The 24,460-nt window shown below is 36.1% G+C and overlaps 1 protein-coding gene across 2 annotated transcripts in view; it reads left to right on the plus strand.

Moving 5' to 3' along the window:
* The first annotated feature begins 1,292 nt into the window (after positions 1 to 1,292).
* The window catches only part of LOC148942529 (methyltransferase-like protein 25B), a 34,674-nt gene continuing 11,506 nt past the window's right edge, over positions 1,293 to 24,460 (plus strand). The window contains exons 1-2 of one of the 2 annotated variants that reach the window (XM_089102117.1): positions 1,293 to 1,412; positions 13,382 to 13,618. In XM_089102117.1, the coding sequence (XP_088958243.1) occupies positions 13,391 to 13,618 (228 nt within the window). In that variant the 5' untranslated portion in view covers positions 1,293 to 1,412; positions 13,382 to 13,390. Of the gene's footprint in view, positions 1,413 to 7,191; positions 7,315 to 13,381; positions 13,619 to 24,460 lie in introns of those variants that run through there. The other variant, XM_089102118.1, reaches the window with a different exon arrangement.

Consider the following 24,460-nt stretch of genomic DNA (forward strand, 5'->3'; position numbering starts at 1 on the left):
CTAATTCAAACAACCAATTTCATTTCTGTTGTCCTTGGTTCTTCCAATTTTTAACCATTTTTTCTTATTCCTTTCTGTTCGTTGTATCTAATCGCTGTAATTCGTTAACGTTGTAGTAATTTGAGACTAAATGTGTAAAAGGACATAAAAAAAGTGGGTAGAAATTTACATGGATGCAAACCAAATTCGAAAAAAGGTGCAAAAATGTGCAAACTGCATGGTAAATTATGCTTTATTTATGACTAATAAAACATGAAGAAAATCATTTACCGTAAAGGAATATTTTTGTCTCATACTGATATTAGTGAAAATCCGTTTTGAAGAATTGCAAATTTATTATGGTTCCTTTTATCCAAAAAAGTTTCGGTCAACAGAATCTTCGTCAAGAAATTTATTTGAAGTAGGGAGAAACCAAAAAAAACGAAAGAGATTTACTATTTTTTCCAACTAATCTAGGACTTTAATTTTGCCATTCTATACAGGGTTCCCAATGAAGTGAGTGTAAAATAAAGATAGCTTTTAAAATGCTTATCTATTTATAATTTTCTTCGAACATTTAAAGAATGATTGCGTTCTTGAAGTCAATTGCTAGTTTTTTTTTTTTTTTTTATAATTTATTTTTTTTTTTTTGTATTTTTTTTTTGTTATTACCTTTATCCTAAAATTATGGACAACTGCAACGTCAGTCCCTTATATGTTCGTAATAAGCAAAAAAGACAAACATTTTAGTTCGTTCCGCGCTTTTAATTCAAAAGATCAATGAAATTGGCCATCAAATGCTATTTTAGAACAAAAACAATAATAAATAGTTAATTATCTAGTATTAGTGCAATTATCTTCTGGAAATCACCCAGTGTTTTTCCGGTGCTATTCACAATGACATTCTTCAAATATTCACAATTTTTCTTCCCACTTCCACGTTTTTTCTACATCACTCTCCATATGGGGATACCGATTCATAAAAATATAGAGGAAGGGCTAGGATTTTGTTATTGCAATATACAAAAAGATGGTTTTTAAAACCTAAGCGGGAGAGGTATTTCTGTTCATTCACCGATTTCCACGAAAATACCAAAAAAATTTATTTTTGAAGCTAAAGGGGCAATTGCGCCCCCCCCCCCCTTTAATGGTTTTGTCTTTATAACCTTATGCAAAGTTTAATAGGCCGAATGAAGGATTGTTTTTAAGTTCTTGAATCGTCTGGGGCTCAGTAGCAACCACTTGTGATTTCATGATCAAATGATTTCAAGATCAATGATTTTTTCCTCAAATCAATGGACGAAGAGGAAAAACTAATTCAGTATTGCATGAAATCATTCGGCCAAACATTTCTCTTGGTTTCAACGGTCTTCCACTGGAAATGCTCAACAGTTGCTGTATAACCTAAATATGGGATATTAAAAAAAAGATAGGTATTACTTTTTCAATAGTATAGTGTAGCTACACGAAATAAATTCAATAGCTACAAATTATTATTTGCTGTACTAATTGTGGGTTCTGATATGAGTCAACTTAGGCTTCGCCAGTTGGATTTCATGTTGTCTAACAAAAAAGGGGTCTTGTGTGGTTGAATGTTCAGTATATTTCGATTCAAGACTGAAATTTCGCGTCTCTGTGACAGGGGCGTAATTTACTATGGGGCAGGGGTGCAACTGCCCCCTCCAGACCCAGGCCCCCCCCAGCTGAAATTTAGTTTCTGTAAAAAATCATGTCAAAATTAAGGTAAGCCTGCATAATCCAAGTATCCAGAGAAACAGGTCAGTTTTCCTTAGTAATCTTTGCCTTTATGGTAATATATGACTCATTTTCCAGTTTTCACTGTCATTTTCACTTGATTTGGGAAAACTGGCTCCAAATTTGATTTGGGAAAACTGGCTCCAAATACAAGGCGAAGTACGGACCCATGCTGACAAATAACAAAAAAATATATAGGTTTATCACAGAAAATATAATAACCTTAAAACAAGCGAAGGAAATTTGTTTTAATTTGCTGATAATCCCTTAATTACCCAGTAATATTTTAGTAAACCCTTAATATGGCTATTAAGTTATACTGTTTCGTCAATATTCTAAGGTACTCAAGATACGTCGCACACTTATCAGTTGGTAGTTCAGTAATCCAAAGATAATGGCTTGGATACCACGCCAAGATAACAATAATGCTTCGCGGCTAGTCTATAATGTTCTGCTCCAGATTTCGAAGTCCAAAGGATCGCCCTATTTCAAAAGTCTTTTCATAGCCATTATGTAATCAACACAGCTTGTTTCGTAATTCTTGATTTCGCCCCGCCCACTCCTTCAGTATAGACGCTATTGATGCGACGACCCTGAAGCAGCTTATTCAGCGCGAATAGCGGGGCGCGCTGGCCCAGGATAGCGAATTACCTTTCAAATTATGGAAAAGAGAAATGCTATTTTATGACTTCAGCCAAAGCATACCTGACAGCCAATGAAAACCAAGCTTTGTCGAGTAAAATCAAAATTTTACGATCCTTATTGTTGGAACTTGGCTCTTTTATTACAGTTTCTAGCGCATGCGTATTGACAGCGCGCAAGCAGGCTGGTCAAAAATAGTGATACTTGGGTGTTACGTAAAAGAGACTTGTGAACTACTTTCGCCACCCTGCTGTTGTAAATAGTATTTAAAGAAGTTTAAATTCTAAGTATTTTTTTTTATACTGAATGGACTCTAAAATAAATTGACGACGCGCAGTATGGATAGCCCCCATCTCCCAGTTTCTAGTTGACGGGTGTGAAACAAAGATCATACCCGCCGGTTTGGACTGTAAGGTCTAGTGCCGCATTCTTTTTTTCCCTTTTTTGTTTCAAAATAAATATTAAATTGTCGAGTCCAAAGTTTTAGGTGGGTTCCATATTATTCTTTCAGCAATGTCTTTCTTTAAGGCTGTTTAAAAAAAAACAACACCCACACAATGTCGGAAAAATAAAGTATGGGCCGTTGCGGAAGGGTTTCATCAACATAAGTAGACAAAAAAATGAATGGGATTCGGAGTAAAAAATATCTGGTTCTATGTACTATGCTGTGAAATTGGCAAATAGCCAATTGAAATTCAGAACATTTTCCCTTTTTATTTCTCAGATGGAACTAAATAGTGAAACACTAGTTTTTTAGTTGAAAGTAAGGACTAAGGTTACAACTTAAAACTAGCATAAATTATCCTATATCATTGCCCATCACTCAATTGCCCATGTTTTGATCTTTAATTTGAATGAACCTAAAACTCAGTTTAAAGTCCTGTAGACATTTTCAGAATCGTCAGAATACTCAAAATTAAGATTCTGAGAAGAATTCTGAAAATTTCTAATTGACTTGAAATAGATTTTTTTTTTTTTTTTTTTTTTTTTTTTTTTTTTTTTTTAAGGAAAGAAATCCGAGTTGTGGCAGGTACGATGGTATGGCCGGCTATATATGATGAGAGCTACCGCCGTCTCAAATCCCATTTTTAATGCAAAGTTTGATCAGTTTTTCCCTCAAACTATCTTAGAATGCACCTTATAGGGTGTATTTGGACCTTAGACTTTAGTTGAACTATGTTCAACTCAAGTGTTTTACCCTCCGTAGTCACAGCTCTGACGGACTCTGACCGTTCTACTCTCAAACTCCAGTTGACTTTTTTTTTAAACTCCTTTAACTCAGTAGAGTCATGTTGAGAATTTTGACCATGGATCTTAAATTTCTTGACAAAGTTGGTCTTTGCATATTTGAAAAGGACTTAATTTAATTTTTCTGAATATTTTACCTGACAAATTGACAATTGCCTTTCTATGTAAGTCAAATACCGTGTAGTTCAGCGTGTGACAGTACTCATAGGCGATTGGTAACTATAATTGTTTTGTTTACAGGTTGTGTTTCGAATCACCTGAACGAAAATTCTATTGCTTAAAGCAAATAAACTGAACGAGACCCTTTTCTTTTCGAAAGCATTGTAACAAAATCTGAACCTAGAGATGGAGAAAAATAAAACACCCCCATAAAGAGTGGGGTTCGGGGAGAGCTCAGAATATGCAGTATACTAGTAATGCTACTACTAACAACTCACTGCTGCATCAAGCTGCTTGAGGCCAGCGCAGCTACACAGCTCTTCCTCCATCCCAATCTATTCAAAGCCCCCCTTTTTACCCCTCCCAAGAAGTTCCAATTCCCCTTAAATCTTTCCTAGCGACGTCCCCATTCGGGGACGACCTGCTTTTCGTTTGGCCCTAGACGGTTGGTCGACAAGGACAATCTGCTATCTTTCATCCGCAGAATGTGTCCTATCCATCTCAACCTTTTTCTCATTATTGCTCTAGCTAGCGGGATTGAACCACCTTTTTCGTACTGCTTACCAGTGTTGCCAGTGCGGTACAATTGTACCGTTTTTGTTAGAATTTGGAGGTCCTTAAGCAATACGGTACATTTGGAATTTTTTTGGTACAATCAAATTTTCTAGTACATTTCGGATTTACTTGCTCCTTTTTGATTCGGGAATCTATTCAAGTTTTAGTTAGTCGAAAATCTTCTTCTTGTTGCGGCAAAAGTTTAACCTACTCTTCAGATGGTAAAAATTAATTTTTTGTGGTACAATTTTAGTTGGAAAATCGGTGCAGTTTATTTCAAAGCATTGGCAACGCTGTAGCTTACTGTATGAGATACGTGTCAGTCAGTCGGGTACCCAAAACCATGCAGGATACAAATATTTGTTTTAAATTTTGACATTGCTGTTTACTTTCATTTAATAAAACTTTTTTTAAAATAAGCTAATTTCTTTTTAATGAGCTATTTAGAATGATCCGAAGTATGAGGGAAGCCCCCTCAAGTTATCGTTCTTTAGGTCAAAGTTTAACTTGTGGATAACATTGCTTCAAAAACAAGCCTTCATAGAAATGTGCTTCAATTGTATTTGCAATTGATGTATTGACAGGGTTGCCAGCCGGTGAGAAAAAAAATTACTAGATTCTTGAAAAATAAATAACTAAATTAAGACATAAATCACTAGATTATTGAATAGAAATCACTAGAATTATAATACTCTTTATCATTGTAATTAATAATTATTTTGTTTCTTTACCATGTTCTATACATGCGCACTTACAGAAAGGGGGTAAAATTACTCCCCCCCCCCTCCCCTAGAAGTGGTAAAATACCTTTAGATCGACATTTTGTTTTTTATCAAGGGAAAATTACCCTTGAAATTTTGAAAAAATGTCTTTTTGCATCTTTATGCAGAGAATATAACAAAATCCTTGCTTCATCCCTGTATTTTCCGGAATTGGTATACCCTGATCACTGAAAATTGGTTATCGGTGATCTAATCGAAATATTTTTTTTTTCCTTGTCGACTCAAAACCTCCGTTTTTCCCAAAAAATATAGAAACTATTTTCTTTTTTTTTCTAGTTGAGCCGGTATAATTACTGGGACACCAGCGACAATTTGAAAATGGCCTTTATATATTTTCGTGGAAAAAATTAATTTTTACCCTTCACAAATTTTTGATAAGCATCGGTCTTGTTGCTTTAATAAAAAAAAAGAGGTACTTCTTAATTATACGGAACACAACCAAGAAGTAAAGTTATATTAATCCTAATGAAATATGGCAAAATATGATGAAAATATAATGCTTTAGTTTATGTTTAATAATATAATTTTACTATAATAATATAATTTGGGCCATGTATTTGCACATTAGGGGGGTGTAGGAGTAAAGTAACCTCACCCCACCCTCCTAATGTGCAAGTATATAGCCCAAGTTAAACAAGTCCAATGCATTCTGTCACCCATTATTTCTCTTTGTGGTTTTGTAGCTGGTTTTCATAGATCGTACATTATCCTTATTATCCCTAGCAAATTATCTTTAGCATACTTTCATTCCAGACCTATCCTCAGGGCCTGCTTGGGTTATGTTAAATCTAAACGTATAGTTTTGGAGCCTTTCAACTGTGCTAAACCAAATGGCTATCTCTAACTCTTGATTGAACAATTTCTGAGGAAAACTGGAGGTCCGAGGGGGGATAGTAGTCATCCAATCTTTTTGTTCAAATATAATGGACACCGAAAATTTGTATTTCCGTTCAAATGAGCCCTCTCTCGATGTTCTAGGACCGTTGGTTTGATACGGTCACCCCCGGAGGAAAAAAAATTAACACGCATCCGTAATTTTTCTTCTGATAAATAATACAAAATTCAACACTTTTGCAGATAGGGGCTTGAAACCTCTACAGTAGAGTTCAGTAGAACTAACCTCTACAGTAGTGAAACCTCTACAGTAGAGTTCTGAAACCTCTACAGTAGAGCCGAATTTGATGGTTTGTTTTTAATTAAAATTCGTTTACTTTTAGCGGGTGTTTCCTCCATTTTTCAGGCAAATTTCGCAGTTTTTTAGTCTTTTATGGATAAAACTAAGCGTAATGAATTTTGTGTATTTGGAATCAACATAATAAGCCAATAATATACCGATTGATATCAAAAATTCCGTTTCTTGAGTTTCGGGTACTATTTTCACTCCATTCTTACAGCTCGTTACTACAAACTGTTTCGTATTTAAGCGCATAAATCCAAAAACTTAAAGAATAGGACGTAAACTGCGCTTATTAGGTGTTTCTATTACAAATAAGGGAATTTGGAGAATTATTGGAGTTTTGATTAGATATTAGAAGTAAAAATTAAAACCATAAGACGATTTCCAGAGAAGATACCCCCCCCTTACTCCTAACCGACTTCAATCATCAAAGTACAATCAATGTAATCTATCTGGTTATTTCACAAATCCTATTATAAAAAGCACTAAGTCCTATTTTGCTTTTCAATGTATTGTTTTTTAATTTAGAAGAGTATTTTAATCTCTACCTACAATCTTATTTTTCAATAACTACATTCATGGGCGCCCATAGGCTGAATCTTAGGGGGAGGGCTTACCTGGTCTAATTAGCACTGTCAATACTTTATAACAGAAATATCAAACCAAAAACATAAAATATAAGGCAGCGTCATTCAGTCTGGGGGGGCTTACCCCCCCCCCCTTATGAGGGCTCATAGTTCCTTTTTTTTCTATTTTCAGATGTAGATGGCGTATTCATATCCACCATTCACTCCGCTTGCAAATGTTTTAACAGAAGAAAATCTGATTTAGAACTGATAGATTATAGAAATAAAAACATGAATATGAAGACGAAAATTCGACCTGAGCATATGTGTTGAGATAGGAAGTATAGAACAATTTTGCGGTTTATGCGATTCGCCTATTATGTTGATGATAATGCTCTGAGGTCTATATCTGATATGGACGTATGGTGGGAAATCGGAAGTTTCAAATGCGGTATATTTGCATAAATGCTAATCTGGAACATATTAAGAACTGTAACGAATCACTATTTTGTGTTTTTTTTTTATTAATTAGCTTCTTGTATGATTTACTCGATTGAATCATGAATCTACGCGCTATATTTTGAAAAATTACTAGATTTAGATAAAAATCACTAGTTTTAGAAAAAAAATCACTATAAATCACAAGCTAGAAGAAAATCACTAGAAATAGTGATAAATCACTACGAGTGGCAACCATGTGTATTGATAAAAGAAAAATAGGTTTTTCTTCTTCCGTACTTTCAATAAACAACGCAGTAGTGATGCTTGAGTAAAAAGCGATGTGACTCCCATATATTATTTTTATTGTTATTGTTATTGTTATTACTGTTATTGTTATTGTTATATATTATTTTTTATTGTTAAATTATCTACTGCATATGGAAGGAGTGGTCGTAGAAACTTTGGAGAAGACTCATTCGATGGGAAATTGGAAGTTTTAGTGTCCTAATTAAGAATCAAAAGGAATGTGAGGGCCAGCATCCCCCTTCCTCTTCGTGTACTATCTTCTGCTACCCGGCCCCCATAGCCCCTAAAGACGTCCAATCGAAATATTGATTTTGTTCAGACTATTCAAAAGGTCTCATAACTCTGCCTCTGAGGATGGCCTAACCCCCACAGCCCGTGGGGTAAGGGAAGGAGAATATGCAAGTTCCCCACTCTTTAAAAATGTATTTTTGTTTTAGTGGAAAAGGGGCTTGTTTCATCCTGGGTACCTGATTAGCTCGAAATTTTCAAGGATCATTCTCAGAGTCAAAAGAATAAAACATTTTGTTGTGTGTGTGGGAGCGGGGGTAGAGTCCTGGAAAGGGGCTTAAAAGTTTTTGCACCTGATTAGTTATATTTCGAGTGAGCTCTTCTGGATAATTCGGTATGCGTGGATTTCCAGTGTTTTCTAAGATTATACTCTGGAATCAACACGCGTACCCGAACTTATCAAAAGACTAGTGTAGCAAATTTTTACAGTATTTCGGGAACGATTTAAGAGATCCAGTTCAAGTTTGGGGGAGTATATGAGAGGGAGAAGAGGTCAGGTAAACTTTGAATTTTGAGTTGGAGAGAGAGGGGGTCGAGGTAAATCGAAAGACATTGTGTTCATCCAGTTCATCCAAATATCACGTCTGCAGGAGTATAAATATTAAGGCAGGGGATTGGAGATTGTGGATCAAGGGAAATTCAAGTTTTATGTTGGCGGGAGGGGGAAGATGCTACAGAACTTTGTCTCCGATTCATACAAAAATTTAAGTTTTTTCATTAAAAGCTCCTATGAGACTTAATTATGCATGGTTAAGTGAAAAGATAAATCAAAAGACATTATGCGCTGCTAGGTTGTCAAAATTACGTATCTACAATCTTAAGAGCGGCTGAGGCCTATTAAGTTGAAAATTTTAGGAAATGCCGAGGGAAGTTCAGAACTAAATCAAAAGACACTATAGTCATCCAGGCTATCAAAATACCATAGCTATAATATCTCAGGGAAGAAAAATAACGGCTCAGTCGATCAAGCTGAAATTTTGAAGGGGTACGGGATTGGGGAAGGGCGGACAATTAAATTTTAAGTTTTGACTTTGGGGGCCACAGAGGTAAATTGGAAAATGCCATGCATATACAGGTCATCAAAATATTATGTCTGTTTATCTTGGGGATGCCTTGGGGGAGAATTAAAAGTTTCAGGTATTGTTGTAGAAAGGAAAGGGGAGAGTGGCTCAAGAGAAATCCAAGTTTTTGTAGGGGGAAGGGGCTAAACAATTTGTGTCTCTGATTCAGAAACAAATCACGCTTTTGCACTGTAGATTTTTATGGGACTTATAAACCATGTACTGTGAAATTGCGGGAAAAATCAAAGGACACTTAGTAAGGTTGTTAAAATGGCGTACCTGAATTATGAATTAGGGGAAATGGTAGGACTAAATCAAAATACACTACGTGCATACATGTTATCAAAATACTATGTCTACCATAGCTTGGGGACGGGAAAGGCCCTTGAAATGAAAGTTCTAATGCTTTTTCTATATGTCAAGAGTGATTGAAGGGCAATCAGCATTCCTCCCATGCCCTTTTCTCCCTAACTACCGTTATAACCAAGGCCGTATCCAGGGGGAAGGGGGTTTGAGCTCTCTTCCCCCGAAATGTCCGCCCGACTCGTAAAAACGTAACAAAAATAAATTTTATTTTTTTTGCATTTTTTGAGATTTTTTGTGTACCCTCCCCCCCCCCCCCGAAAAATCCTTTTGTAAAACCGCTCCCGAAAAAAATCCTGGATACAGTCCTGCTTTCAACCCCAATGACATCCAAATTGAAATTTTGTCCTTTGTGGTTCCTGTCTCCAACAGCCCCTGGGAAAAGGTTGTAAATTAAGCAAGTATCTCATGGTTTACATTTAGATTCTATAATAGATAGAGGGGATATTTTATCCTTAGTGCCTTGTGAGTTTGAAATTTTTGAAGATTATTCTGCAGGTCAAGAAAATCACACATTTGGTATGAGTAGAAGGGAGGAAGGATGGGTCTTGGGAGTCCTGAAATAGGCTAAAAAAATTTGTTCCTAGTTAGTTGTATCGCGAGTGATTTCTTAAGAAGTGCTCACTAGGCCAAGATTCCCAGAGCTTTCCAAGAGTGTCCTCGAAAACCGACTCGTGTACCTGAGTAAATCAAAAGACAATATACACCTGATTTTTTAAATTATTTACAATGTCTTGGGAATGGATTAAGGAGTCGAGTTGAAACCTCGAGGGAATATGGGGAAAGAAGTGAATTTACAATCTTGACTTGGGAGACAGTAGAGTTTAATCTTTCAGCTCTGCTGGAGGAAAGAAAGGGATAGTGTTGAGCAATGAAAATTCACATTTATTCTTGCGGGAGGGATAAAGGGCTAGCAAATTTTTGTTTTTAATCTGTATACAAGTAACGTTCTTTCACTATAAGCTCCTACTATATTCGTAATTTATGCACTTTTAAGTAGTGAGATAGATCAAAAGGCCAGTGGCGTCAACTCACGAAAATTTGGGGTTAAGCTCAAAAATTTAATTTCCAATATTTAGGGGGCTGCAGGTTTGTCGTTTTTTCCACTTTTTTTCAATGAAATAATAAAAAATACATTTTCCATTGAAAATACCTCCCACAAGGGTATTATTCTAAATCTAGATCAAACAGCCCCCCCCCCCCCGCTCCTCCTTAATCGACGCCAGTGCAAAAGGCACTTTATTCCACCAGGCTGTCAAAATGGCGTATATGCAACATCTTGGGAACGATAACGTCCTTCAAAAGCGCTGCCGGGACCCACAGCCAACTTTTCAAACAGTTCGTGGTAACGAACTGTAAGTAAGGAGCGACCCGGCTCAATGGTAACCGAAACTCTAAAAAACGGGATTTTGATACCAATAGATACATCAAAAGAATCAGATTTTAATTCTGATTTCAAATATATAAGTTTCATTAAGTTTAATCCTACCCATCAAAAGTTACGTGCCTGAGAAAATTTGGCTGATTTTCGAAAAAAGGGGGAAAGGCCCCCTAAAAGTTATAGAACCTTAATGAAAATCAAACCATCATATTCAACGTATCGGAGAGCCCTACTGTAGAGGTTTCAAGCTCCTACCTGCAAAAATGTGGAATTATCCATTTATTGCCAGAAGAAAGATCACGGATGTGTGTTTATTTTATTTTTTTTTTTTTTCCCAGGGGTGATCATATCGATCCAGTGGTCCTAGAATATCGTGAAAGGCTCATTGGAACTGAAATTAAAAGTTCTAGTGCCCTTTTTAAGTGACAAAAAAAAATGGAGGGCAACTAGGCCCCCTCCCACGCTCATATTTTTCCCAAAGTCACCCGATCAAAATTTTGAGATAGCCATTTTGTTCAGCATAGTCGAAAATATGATAAAAATGTCTTTTAGGATGACTTGATCCCCCAAAGTCCCCAGGGGGAGGGCTGAAAGTTATGAACTTTACTCAATGTTAACATATAGTATTGGTTATTGGGAAGTATACATACTTTTTCAGAGGAGATTTTTTCTGATAGGTGGGGGAAGGAGAGGGTTGGGGGCTATATGGAAGGATCTTTCCATGAAGGAAGTTTTCATGGGGGAAGGGACATTGCTATGAAGGGGGCGCCGGATTTCCCAGCATTATTAAAAAAAAAAAATCAGGAATTAAATAAAAAAAAACAAGTTTTTCAACTGATCAACTGATTGTGATTAAGAGGTCATTTTTAAAGAACTGGAAAAAAAATTCGAACTATAGTTTAAAGAGCAGGGTATTGACTAGGGGGCGAATCCCCTAATATACGTGTTAAAAATTTATGAATATACAAGTTCGTTACGTAAGTTAATTCTAAGTTACGTATATTTATTACTAATAAAAACGTTCGTAAATAAAATTAAACAAATTTCGAGAAAGCCATTTAACCAAATATAATATGCAAATTACGCTTTAACTATTCATGTACGGGAATACAAAGACAAAACTCATATTAATCCAAAAACGTTGAAAAATTAAATAAGAAAAACACGTTTTTTTAACTGAAAGTAAGGAACGACTGTGCAACTTTAAACGTATAGAAATTATTCCGTATATGAAAGGGCTGTCCCCTCCTCAACGCCTCGCTCTTTACGCTAAAGTTTGACTTTCTCACAACTCTATTTTTTTAAACAATAAAAAAACTTTAGCGTAAAGAGCGAGGCGTTGAGGAGGGGACAGCCCCCTTCATATACGGAATAATTTCTGTTCGTTTTAAGTTTTAACGTCGTTCGTTACTTTCAGTTAAAAAAACTTGTTTTTTTATTTAATTTTTTAATATGAAGATGGCCATGTTTTCCTTTTTAGAACCAGAATCATTGATGGTTTTTTAGTCTGTATGACTGGAGGACCAAAATGGGAAGGTTTCTCCTTCAATATCCCTGCTTAAATACCTCTAAGCATCTCTATATCCAAGAAGGTGGAAAGGTAGGGATGTTGCACCTTGTTTTAATAAAATCTCGATTTTGGCTTGCTAACAATTCAGCGAAATGGCACATTTTGGCAATTGTTAATAAAGTGTTTATGTGTTAATCAGTCGGTGACAGATTCAGAATCAAATAGGTGTTATATTTTGAGGCAAAGTAACATAGCCTCAGCTTGCAAGTGCTCTAGTTTTAGAACTAACAGCAAATATTGCGTTCGATTTTTGTTTTGGGGCAAAGTAGTAAAGAATTTTCTTTTGTATATGGTTAAACGAACAACATTGATTGGATGCCAGGAAATAGAGATTAAAGTTGGTTCAACCAACTTGGTTGTAAGAATGCAGTGCAATTTGAGACTGTCTTTAAGGAACATGTCATCCTTTGTATGTTTTATGTTATTTATTTTATGAACTTGTGTGTTATAAACTCTTCTTCTTACATGTCATTTTTAATGTTTTAAGGATTTGACAACTGCGGCATTCAATCGGTGGTAAAGAACTAAAATTAAAGTGTTGCTTCTGCAGCACTTTCGTCGGTCAAGAATGTATGCACTTCTGAGCAAAGCTGACCAAAGGTTGCTCCAACACTTCGTGTTGTCCAATCAACTTATATCAATTTTCTGATTGTTTAAGTTGTAACATCACTCCTTACCTTCGTTTGAAAAAAAAAATAATTTGATTTAAACCGGTTCAAGAACATTATCTATAAAATTTGAAAAAAAGGCTCATTTACGTGTATTGGCTTTTCAAAATAAAGTTGCCTAAAATTAATTTTATTAGATGGAAAGGAATCCAAACCCATTCTTTTCACGTAAGTCATCAGTGCTCGGAAGTTCAAACTCAAAAGACCATTCCGAACACACAAGGCACACTGTTTGGAAATTGATTTAATTTTCAACGCCCTTACTATAATCCTTAATTCAAAATAAGTTTTTTCTTTTTTTTTTTTGCTGAAAATGAAGAGCATATAAAAGTAGTGTGACTAAAGAGGTTGTCCAAGTAACAGGGTTCCAAAAGCAAGAGCCGAAATAATTTGTCTTTTATTTATGTATGTAAGGTCTTTTTTTAAGGTTTTTATTTTAGGGGCAAGAAATGTCACTATCAGAGCTGCTAGAATTCCATGAGACATTGGAGGAATACTTTGATGATGCACTGAATTTTTTTTGGAGGTTTCACTGGATTTACGACTCCCCTAACAATGAAATATTAGTTCGTAACGTTTTGGAAAAGATACCCTTGGAATGGTGTAGTCTTGACCCCAACCTGATAGAAGCATATTTTGAGAGTTTTGCAACTGGTCAACATCATAAATGTGAAAAGGTATTTGATAGTTTGTCAAAAGTTTTATTAAATGATGAATATAATGAATCATTTGAACAGAAATTGCTACCAATTAGAACTATTTACTGTCAATGTTTTATTTTGTGTGCTCTTGCTTTTTCTTGTTTGAATTTTTCTGTGCTCTCAAACCTTAGGTTTTTACGTTTGCGATCTTTAATATCCACGATTGTTTATGAGTTTGGTCGTTGCTGATTTTGAAAACCTTAACCTGGCTTCATCATGGTGCCTTTCGTCGAAAGTAAAATTGCGGGAGGATTCATAGTTCATAAAACTGTTGGGCCTTAGGTGTAATCCTGGTTTCCAAGCCCCCTCCTTCCTCGAAACCTTGTATATAAAAACATGTTTCACCTATTTAAGATCGGGATACTTTGCGCAATTTTATTTTGATTACCTAAAAGAAACTACATTATTAAATTGTATTAATTATAGTCTTCAGTTATTAAACAACTTAATAAATATTAAGTTTTTTAAATATTAGTTATTACTCAAATTATCTTTTAACAACCAGTTTAACGTTACGAACTCTCCAAAATAGGTAAAAAAAAAGTCAGCCACTTGACAACGGCCAACGCCACTTCCCAACCGCCAACCACCACTTCCCAAAGTCATAATAAATAATTATTTTAACATAATAATTCGTTTTATAAGTAGAGCCTTATTATATCATTGATACTTGATTGAAACTTGCTTAGTCGTTGTCCGAAGTTGTTATTTTTACGTTTGGATGTATTTGTTGGTAAATTTGATTGATATCTAATTATAATTAATTTAAATATTTTTTAGTGCTTATTGTTTTTCTGGCCATCCACGATCTCCTGTCTATAGTGTCCCGATAATCTGGTGGGTCGTGACCTCAAGGGTGAGAAAAAATGATTTAAAGTAGGGATTGAATTTAATTATAGGTATAATAATTATTCCTTGGATGTACTAAGTTACACTTATTGAAAAGAAAATCATTCAATGGTAATTAATCTGATTAGCTGAGGGACTGTTGACGGGGCCCAAGGTCTGCTACATAAAAGTCGGCTTGATACATAAAAGTCGGCTGCAAAAAATAGAAAACTCGCAAGCCATCTAGCTTCCGGTGAAACCTGGATTTTTTTTTAGATTGTAATCGTTTTTCTGTCAAGAACTGAGACATTTATTACTACTTAAATTTTACCAATTCCGTTAATTAAATTCATTTTACTTATTATTACACTGAAAAAATGCCAAGTGTCGCCAAACGCTAGATGATGTTGATAGTTTTTTGTTTTCTTTTTTACAACTCGGCTTTGTTTTACAAGTCGGACCGACATAAAAGTCGGCCCAAGTCGGCTTGATACACAAAAATATGCTAATCCTCATTATGACCACCGTCATTCAGAGATTGACTGCCTTTCCATGAAGATAAATAAAAGTTCAGATAGGGATAGAATCCTTTTAATAAACAGTGATAAATTTCACAAACAACGATAAAATTTCACAAAAATACTAGATATTTCGGTCGCATATGCAGTGACCGTCATCAGTTTTACTACTGATGACGGTCACTGCATATGTGACCGAAATATGTAGTATTTTCGTGAAATTTTATCACTGTTTGTGAAATTTATCACTATCTATAAAAATGATTTTATCCCTATCTAAACTTTTATATGTTATTTAGGAGTTTCTAGTTTTAATTACTTATTATTAGTTAATTGATCAAACGTAGTCAACGCTAGAAATCAGTGATTAAATCAATTATATAGAGTATAGAATAAAGATAATCATCTCATCAATTGATTTTCACAGCAATGATTATTATATGAGCTAAATTATTATATTTCTACATAAAATTATAGCGCTAAGTACAGTTAAGTAAAGCAGCAGCTTAATGTGAAATTTAGGAGGCTAAAACGGCTCAAAACATCCCTAAAGCTTAAAAATGTGTTTCCAAAAAAACACTGGCCGGTGAGAAAAAATTGTAGGCTAGTTTAGAGCGGATTCGGGAATTATAATTATTATTTTCATTGGTCTTGATAGTGAAATGTTAGTATAAAAACAGATCATCTGAACTTTTAAAAAAAGCCAGAAACCGTTCAAAAATGACGTCAGTTTTTGCTGTGACGTCATTTTCGAGGGGTTTCTGCCACTACTGCTACTAACAACTTACTGCAGCACCAAGCCGCCTGAGGCCGACACAACTATGCACGCTTCTCCTCCATCCCAATCTATTCAAAGCCTCCCTTTTTACACCCTCCCAGGAAGTTTTCATTTCCTTTAAATCTTTCTTTATGGCGCCCTCCTACCCCAGACTAGGACGACCTGCTTTCGTTTAGCCCTAGACGGTTGGCCGAAAAGGACAATCTTCGGCAATCTCTTATCCTTCCTCTGCTCAACGTGCCCTGGCCATCTCAACCTTCCTTTCTTTATAGCCCTAGAAAGCGGGACTGAACCACATTTTTTGTGCATCCTACTGTTTGATATACGGTCAGTCAGCCGGGTACCCAGAACAATCCGTAAACAATTTCTCTGGAAAAAATCTAGCAAATCTTCATCTACTTTTCGGAGTGCCCATGCTTCAGAGCCATATTTGACCACTCCATCAATGTAGCTACCAATATTCTAATCTTGGTTTGCATACTTATCTTCCTATTCTTCCAAACTTTTTATATCTGTGAAAAAACCCCATGAGGCTTAGCTATTTTCTTTTAACGTCTTCACTGCTCCCACCATCTTTACTAATAACACTATGAAGGTAAGTGAAGCTGCCCACCTAATCAATATTTTCGTTACCCAACGTCACCTTTTCATCTTCACTTATTCCTAGCTTTAGTGACTTGTTCTTCTTAGCATTAATTTTGAAACCTATTCTAGCACCGCGAATCCGCAAAACCTCTAAAAGTTCATTAATTTTGTTCACATTTTCATCTAGGATGCTTAAATTATCAGCATAATCTGAGTTCAGGAGACTTTTTCCTCCCCATTTGATTCCGTGGTCTTCCATTCCATTTCCTGTACTCATTAAGATATAGTCCATCAAAATAATCCATATTAAGGGGGATAGAACACAACCCTGCTTAACTCCTGATTTATTACAAAACCAGCTGCTAACCTCATTTCCTACCTTAGGCTCTTTCAAACTCGAGGAATTTCAGGCTCTTTCAAAATTCCTGCAACTTTTTTCAAAACGGCATTTTTTTAAGGCTAAGGAGAATAACAATTAAAATTCCTGGATCAGCTGGAAATGGAAATTTTTCTCACAAGACAGTTTTCAACTTTTTAGAAGCATATTATCTTTGTCGGCCAACCGTCGAGGGCTAAATGGAAAGCAGGTCGTCCTCGTCTGGGGTGGGAGGGCGTCATAAAGAAAGAATAAAATGTCATAAAATGAAAACATCCTGGGAGGGTGCAAAGAGGAGGCTTTGAATAGATTAGGATGGAGGAGGAGTGTGCGTAGCTGTGTCGGCTTCAGGCGGCTTGATGCTGCGGTGAGTTGTTAGTAGTAGTAGTTACTATGGACTACTTCACGTTTTGGGGACCCATTAAAGGCTCGGAATGTAATGCACCCCATAAGCAATTATTTAATAATGAAAGAACATAAAAAAAGGCATCAAGTGATGTATTCACTTTCATCCCAGCTAAATTATGTTTATGTTGCCAACTATAAATTTACCAAAATTGCGCCGTTTTAGTCAATTGTGGAGACGATAGTACTCTGGGATAAATCAATTTAGTGGAGGAAAGATACAGGAAAAAAATGGTCAAACCTTGGGAAGATTGCAACATAATTTTTTTACGTCAAAATGTTTAGAAAAATCAGCTGAACTGCATGAAAAAATCCACCAAAATCCCCCCTGAACAGGTGTCCCAAATTTGCCCTTGAAGGGGAAATCGATTTTTGTGTTTATAAATATTTTTGAGTTTAAATAGTCGTTTCGATTCAAATCAAGCATGCTGACTCCAAATCTGAACTCAGGTTTCCATTTTTCCTTAACCGTATGCCCATTTCCACCCTTAAAGGATGGGGAGGAGGGGTTTAAAACCCGAAATTAAAAGGTTGTCTATTTTTTAATCGTTTCCTATGAAATGAATGGTGGTGAGTTCGAAAATAAAGTTAAAAACTTGATTTTAAGTAGTCAAGTACCTCATATTACCTAAAACAGTTTGAAAATTGACCTATCTGAACTATTTATTTTAATCATTTTTGGCCGATTCACCATTTCCCATGGACCTAGAAATAACTCTAGTAATGGCCTGGAAAAACTCTAGCCATTACCTTTGACCAGCCGCTTTACTGGAAGGCAAAGTGTATCATCGATGCAGAGCTTGTCACAAGTGCTTTAAGAAATGCTATTGCTGTCCTAAGTGAATTTCACACGCGCGTGAGTTTCCTGGGAGCTATTGCCTTCCCTGTGGCTGACTCGGGACTTTCGGAAATCACAAGTCAAGTATACACGCCTAACACTGGGCGAAGTGTGTTACAAGGCAAAGCTGTCTCTCGTGCTGTGCGAGGCCATGGTCTGTTGGAGGTAACCTTTTATGCGAACCTTTTGTCATCAGAACTGAATATCAGATCAGAGTGTTGATGGCAATTACATGCTACCAGAACCCCTTGAAAAGACACAACAGGCGTACGAGTTGCTCCTTAAAGGAGATACCATCGCAGGTGTCGGAAGCAGCGGAGCTTATCTATGACATAGTTCAACCTGTGAAAAAAAAACTATTATCCGAGTCCAGAACTGCCTTACTTCGTTGGTTTTGGGCATAATCTTTACACGAAGTCTACCTGGCTTTTCGTGCAGTCGACTTATTAGTTGAGGAAAGACAATCCAGAGCAGTAGAGAATGTCACAGGAATACCTGTTCATCCACAGAACTGACAGCTACTGGGCGACACTTTCTCGTTATTTGGTGATCAAACAAACGTTAATTAGAAGTATGAAAACGAGTGGGGGTCTGACGAGAGGTAGAGGCATCACTGAATTGTAGCAGACAATTTGGACATCTGCTATGCCTACTTTGATTCTCGTTAACGAATGTATGCAGAACCTGAGAGGCCTTGCAGAGTTGACTATTGAAAATAACGCAGAAGTGATATTTTTGAGGAGAGCTTGAGCCCCTTACATTGAGCCCCTAGAGCTGTTCAGGCAGGATTCACAGCTATTGAACGTGGTTACTAGTGTCCGCGCTTCATCATCCGTAAACGTATACGTAAAAATGTTTTAAGAAGAAAGGATAAAGCTGTAGCTATGGCTGAGAAGTGTAACTATGGCTAATCTTCCAACGTCTAGCCGCAGTGGCTAGCACCAGTGGTTCTGACTTGAACAAAGTTCTGTCATTCGAGCTCTGTACTTTTACACCATCTCTCTTTAGTTTATTCGATGTGATGAGGACAACTGACAAAGCCACTAACAAATACACTGATAAAGTATTTGTTAATTCTGGGGCTCGGTGTTCCAGTGACATTGCCAAACTCCCAGGGAGTTTTGGACGGTGGCTGGCTAGTACACAGAATATCGTGAACTGCCTACCCTAAGGTAGCAGAATCTTACATAGATTATGTCAAAAGAAATTTCGGCAAGGCAGTGGTAGTTTTTGACCCTTACAATGATAAATCAACAACGGAAAAATGCACACAGCTGAAGAGAACCAAAGGTTTGTCATGACCAAGGATTGAATTCTTTCCTAACATGAAGATCGTCAAAAGTAAGGTGGAATCTTTGAGAAGTCCCAAAAATAAACAACGCTTCATCGACTTACTTACAGAGAGGTTGGCAAATTCAGGATGTAAAGCTCTACATACTCGCGATGATGCCGATGTCTTAGTTGTACAAACTGCAATGAGTTGTCCTGAAACTTTGTCGACAACTTTGATTTGGAATGATACCGACCTATTAGTCCTTCTGTTGTACCTTTGGCCAAGCTTGATGCATGTGATATCTTTATGCAGAAAGACACGCGTGAAAGTAACCGATGAGTATATGACATAGAAAGGATCAAGAACAAACTAGGAACCAAAGTAGCAGAAAGCCTACTTGTTTGCCACGCGATGTCTGGCTGCGATACGACATCTAGACTTTATAGCGTAGGGAAACCAGCAGTTGTTGCCTTGTCACTCAAAGATGGTATTTTTTGGATGCTTCCAAAATCTCCATGACACCAGGATCCAACGACGAGTAGATCATCGAAGCTGAAGAGAAAGCTTTGCTCCGCATATACAAAGGGAAAGACCCTGAAGGATATCCGGATGCGGCCATTTACCATGCGGGTTGCAAGTTCAAATGCTTTAGTTCATGCAGAGCGGCTACTGCCAACTTTGGTTGCAGCTAAGAACCACTTTTACAGATGGAACGGTTTACCCTGCAGCTCTGCTCGTGGGGAGTGTAAAGGGGCGTTATGTGCTAACGCTGCAGCAAGACAGGATGAGGACGATAATGAAGACGAGTAGGAAAGAAGAATTAGTTTTAGGTTGTGCTTTAAAATCAAAATGTTTTTTTGATTAATTTACCTGAGTTCTAAACGTTCCTTTTCATAACTGATTGATCTAAAGTTTTGATCTTGATTAAATAATGATCTGCGCATTTTACCCACCCGTCCCCCCATTCCATGAAGGTGAAAATTGATACACTGATACAGAAAACTGGATTTCTGACCTCGTATTCTGATTCGTCACACTTGATTTGATAGGAAACGACTATTTAAACTCCAAAACATTTATAAACACAAAAATCAATTTCCCCCCTCATCTTCCCCCTTCAAGGGTAAATTTGGGACACTTGTGCAAGAGGGATTTTGGTGGATTTTGTGTGTGCAATTCAACTGATTTTTCTGAACATTTTGGTGTAGAAAAAAATCCTGTTGCTATTTCTTCGAGGTCAAGCCGTATTTTTACTCCACTAATTGGCTCTAGTCAGACTTTTTGATTTGTCTTGGCTTAACAAAGAGGAAAAAGGTTAGGGTTTTGTCAAATAAATAAAAAATACGACTGGTTCCCAAGACAAGCAAGGTACCTTACATACCTTACAAATACCTCACAAAATCGTATTTATCGCTTTGACCAAAATTTCCCACTTATGGCCGTGGTCAAAAACCGATTTTGTCACTTTGACCAAAAATTTTCACTTTGACCCATTGGTAATTTGTAACAGTTGTAACATTTTCCCCTTTCCTTTTTATTTTAGCTTCCAACATCAGTTTGATGAAATATGTTGAAGGGAGTTGTTTCCAAAAAATGATGACAATCAGCAAGGCCTTATCCAGGCGGGGGGCCAGAAAAGCATCTGAACAAATTATGGGTGCGCTTTTTAATTTTGTTAACCCCCTCCCCCTCTCCCTGAACAACAATCTTGGACACACTCTTGCTTGCTAGATCGTCTTCTCGGGAACGGTGGTGACAATTACAAGTAATAGTTTCGCTGCAATTTAGGAGTGTTTAATATTCTCGTCACACAGGAAGTTTCAAAGCACTATAACATATGTGATTGCTTCCAAGGATGTGTTATCAATAAACAGCACCCTGACTTCAAGAAGGTGTTCTTACTCAAATATTCTGAGTCTACCCTACTGCTTATTAGACATGTCCATAAGTCAATCACAAGCTCTGACATAGAGATTTGGAGAAAAATTATATGGGCATTCAAGAAAGGGGTGCCGAGCTTCATTTCCGTCTTGATCAGCAATTCTGACCTGATATAAGGGTATACCCTATAACCCCTATTACATTAAATAGCTTACACCTTATTTCAGTATACTTTTTTCTCCGTATGTTTATAAATATACTTATATTTTTGCCTATCTTCAAGTCCTCCATAAATAAAATTTTTTTTTACAAATAACTGAATGCTGACAACTACTGGAAAGGTCATTTAGCAGGATAACTGATAAATTATTTGGTATACGGGATAGAAAAAGAATAGTGATCTGTTAGTTTTTAACACAGTTTATAGACAGTAAGCTTATCGCAGATCATTTCTGGTCTTCGTTCTCGGTGCGAACAAAAAGCTCCTCCCACTTATTTCTGCATTAGCGGGATCGATGTTTCCGATTGTTTCCAACAAAGTGCATTATTCGTAATAGCGGGTTTCCACTTGTTTCCGATTAGATCACAGTCTGAATTGTCTACCCATGAAAAGATCTGACTTCGCTTATGTTTATATCTGCAAAAACGTTCTCCGGAGCACTCGCACCCCGGTCCGGGTTTTTATAATGGGTGAGATAGAGAATGATCATACTGGATAATTCTATAAACTGTGGTTTTTAATCTATCTTTAGTTTTTCCTCCAGCATGGTTTGGTCACTGCTATTGTTCTTCCTAGAATTAATTTTAAAAATAAAATGATCTCCAAAAAAGGAGTTTTCCAAAGAAAAGCAAAGAGCCACATTAAAACCTAAGACAGAGAGAAATAGTCATATTTAAACTTAAAAAGAACAGAAATTAGCATTGATGAATAAATGAAGCCCAAAATAAACAGAAACTAAAATGCTGAATACTAAAAATACAACGTTTTCTTAAGTCAAAATTTTCTTAATTCGACTTTAATAAAATGCTGAAAAATTTAAATAAAACAGGGTAAACAAAAACGTGTACGCACTATGGTAGATGGGTGGAAAGTAGTAGTTGGGTAGATGGGTAGATGGTTAGAAAGTAGATGGTAGGTGGTAGATGGTAGGTGGGTAGAAAGTAGTGGAAGTTGTGCTGAAAAATAGGGTAAGAGTGGTATTTTTTTGCGAAAAAAATTTTCTTGCTTTATTTGTATTTTTTTAATAAATTAAAAAACTGAACTTGCTTTCCGAACCTAACTCATAAATAACCACGTCAAGCATAAAGATCACCGAAATTGTTTAGGTAAATGGCTGAATCAAAAGCGATTAGACGAAAAGCGATTAAAATAGATAATCAAGTCAACCTTAAAACGAACATAAATCACCATAATAGGTGTGCGGCTACCATCCTTAATATAACGTTTATAAAGTGTTGTACGGTTTCATTTTTCTAATTTCCACTACAATTTCTTCTGGCGCCTGTGCTACTCCTGTTTCTTGTCCTACCACATTTCTAGTAACTTTAATTTTATGCCCTTTCAAACATACTTTCAAACATACTTTCAAACATACTTTCTTTTCATTGTTGTTCCTTAAACCATATGATATCACTAAGCTACTGAAACTCAAAATGTTAGACAACCCCGAACATAGTATGAAATTGATTTAAAAAACTTTTTCCACAAAATAAGTTTTTCAACGAAAAGTAAAGAACTCCATTGAACAAAAATTAACAAAAATAAAATCAAATAATCTACCAAGCGTGAAACTACCACAAATCAGCATCGATAAATAAATGAAACCCAAAACGAGCAGAAATTACAATAATTAACCGAGTCAAACTCAAAACGAGCAGAAATTAACATAATTTGGGCGCAAAACCCCTATGCCTTCCCAAGGCCAGAAAAAAATTTGCACTCAACTGAAAAAAATGTAAATGTTTTTACTTTTATAACTTTAATAAATCAAATAATATAAACATTTTGATTACTAAGTATCAGTATATGTATATTAAACTGACAATGCACATTCATTTGCATTTTTTCAGTAAAGTGCAAATTTTGTTCAGTAAAGCGCGCTGCCTATGATAATTCCTTAATTCCTCAATACTGTTATATGTCTAATGTACCCTTGAATATGTTTCTTAAAACAAAGGATTGGCTTAGGGTCTACTTTCCTCAACTTTAAAATTTTAGACTCATTTTGAATATAGTCTGAAATATACTCCTTAATTCCTTGATTTCTTAATTCTTCATAATCATATCTTCTTGTAAATATCTTCCTTACAGCAAAGGATGTGCCTAGGCCTAATTTACTGAAATTAAAAATGTTTGTTCCCCTGTCAATATAGAATGAAATGTACCCCTAAATCCCTGGCATTCTTTATTTATTAGTTTCCTTAATTCAGCATATTCCTTTAATCAACATATTCCCACAGCTAAATATCTTCCTTAAAGCGAATGATGATTTTGATCTCCTCAACGCCTCGCTCTTTACGCTAAAGTTTTTTATTGTTTTTAAAAATAAAGTTGTGAGACAGAGCCAAACTTTAGCGTAAAGAGCGAGGCGTTGAGGAGGGGACAGCCCCTTTCATATACGGAATAATTTCTGTTCGTTTCAAGTTTTAATGTCGCTCCTTACTTTCAGTTAAAAAAAAACTTGTTTTTTTATTTAATTTCTGAACGTTTTTGAATTAATGCTGCTTTGATCTTGGCTCACCGTACATGAATAATAAAAACGAAATTCGCATATTAATTTTCCTTTTTTTGGCCAATTGACTTTCTCGAAATTTTGTTTTGACGTAACTTACGAATCAATTTACGTAACGAACTTCTATATTCGTATGTTTTTATTAAGTATATTAGGGAGTTTGCTCCCTAGTCAATACCTCGCTCTTTACGCTAAAGTTTGAATTTTGTTTGAATCACAATTCCCTGAATCACAAAGGCCGGATAATTAGAATAGATAGCTCTTTTAAAAGTACTACAAAAAACTTTAGGACAAAGAGTGAGGCATTGACTAGGGGGTGAAACCCCCTCATATATGTAATCATTTCTGTTTGTTTTAAGTTATAATGTTGCTCCTTATTTTCAGTAGAAAAAAACTTGTTTTTTCATTTAATTTCAGATTGTTTTTTAAAAAATGATGGGAAATTTAGAACCCCCTTCATTGAAATGTCCTTCCCCCAAGGAAATATCCTCCATTGAAAGATCCTCCCCCGTAACCCTACTCCGACCCCTACCTCCCCACTAGAAAAAAATTCCTTCTGAAAACACCTGTATACTTCCGAATAAACAATACTATATGTAAACAA

Source organism: Artemia sp. Qi Xiang Cuo, chromosome 16 (genome assembly GCF_049724085.1).
Source record: "Artemia sp. Qi Xiang Cuo chromosome 16, ASM4972408v1, whole genome shotgun sequence".
Classification (NCBI taxonomy): Eukaryota; Metazoa; Arthropoda; class Branchiopoda; order Anostraca; family Artemiidae; genus Artemia; species Artemia sp. Qi Xiang Cuo.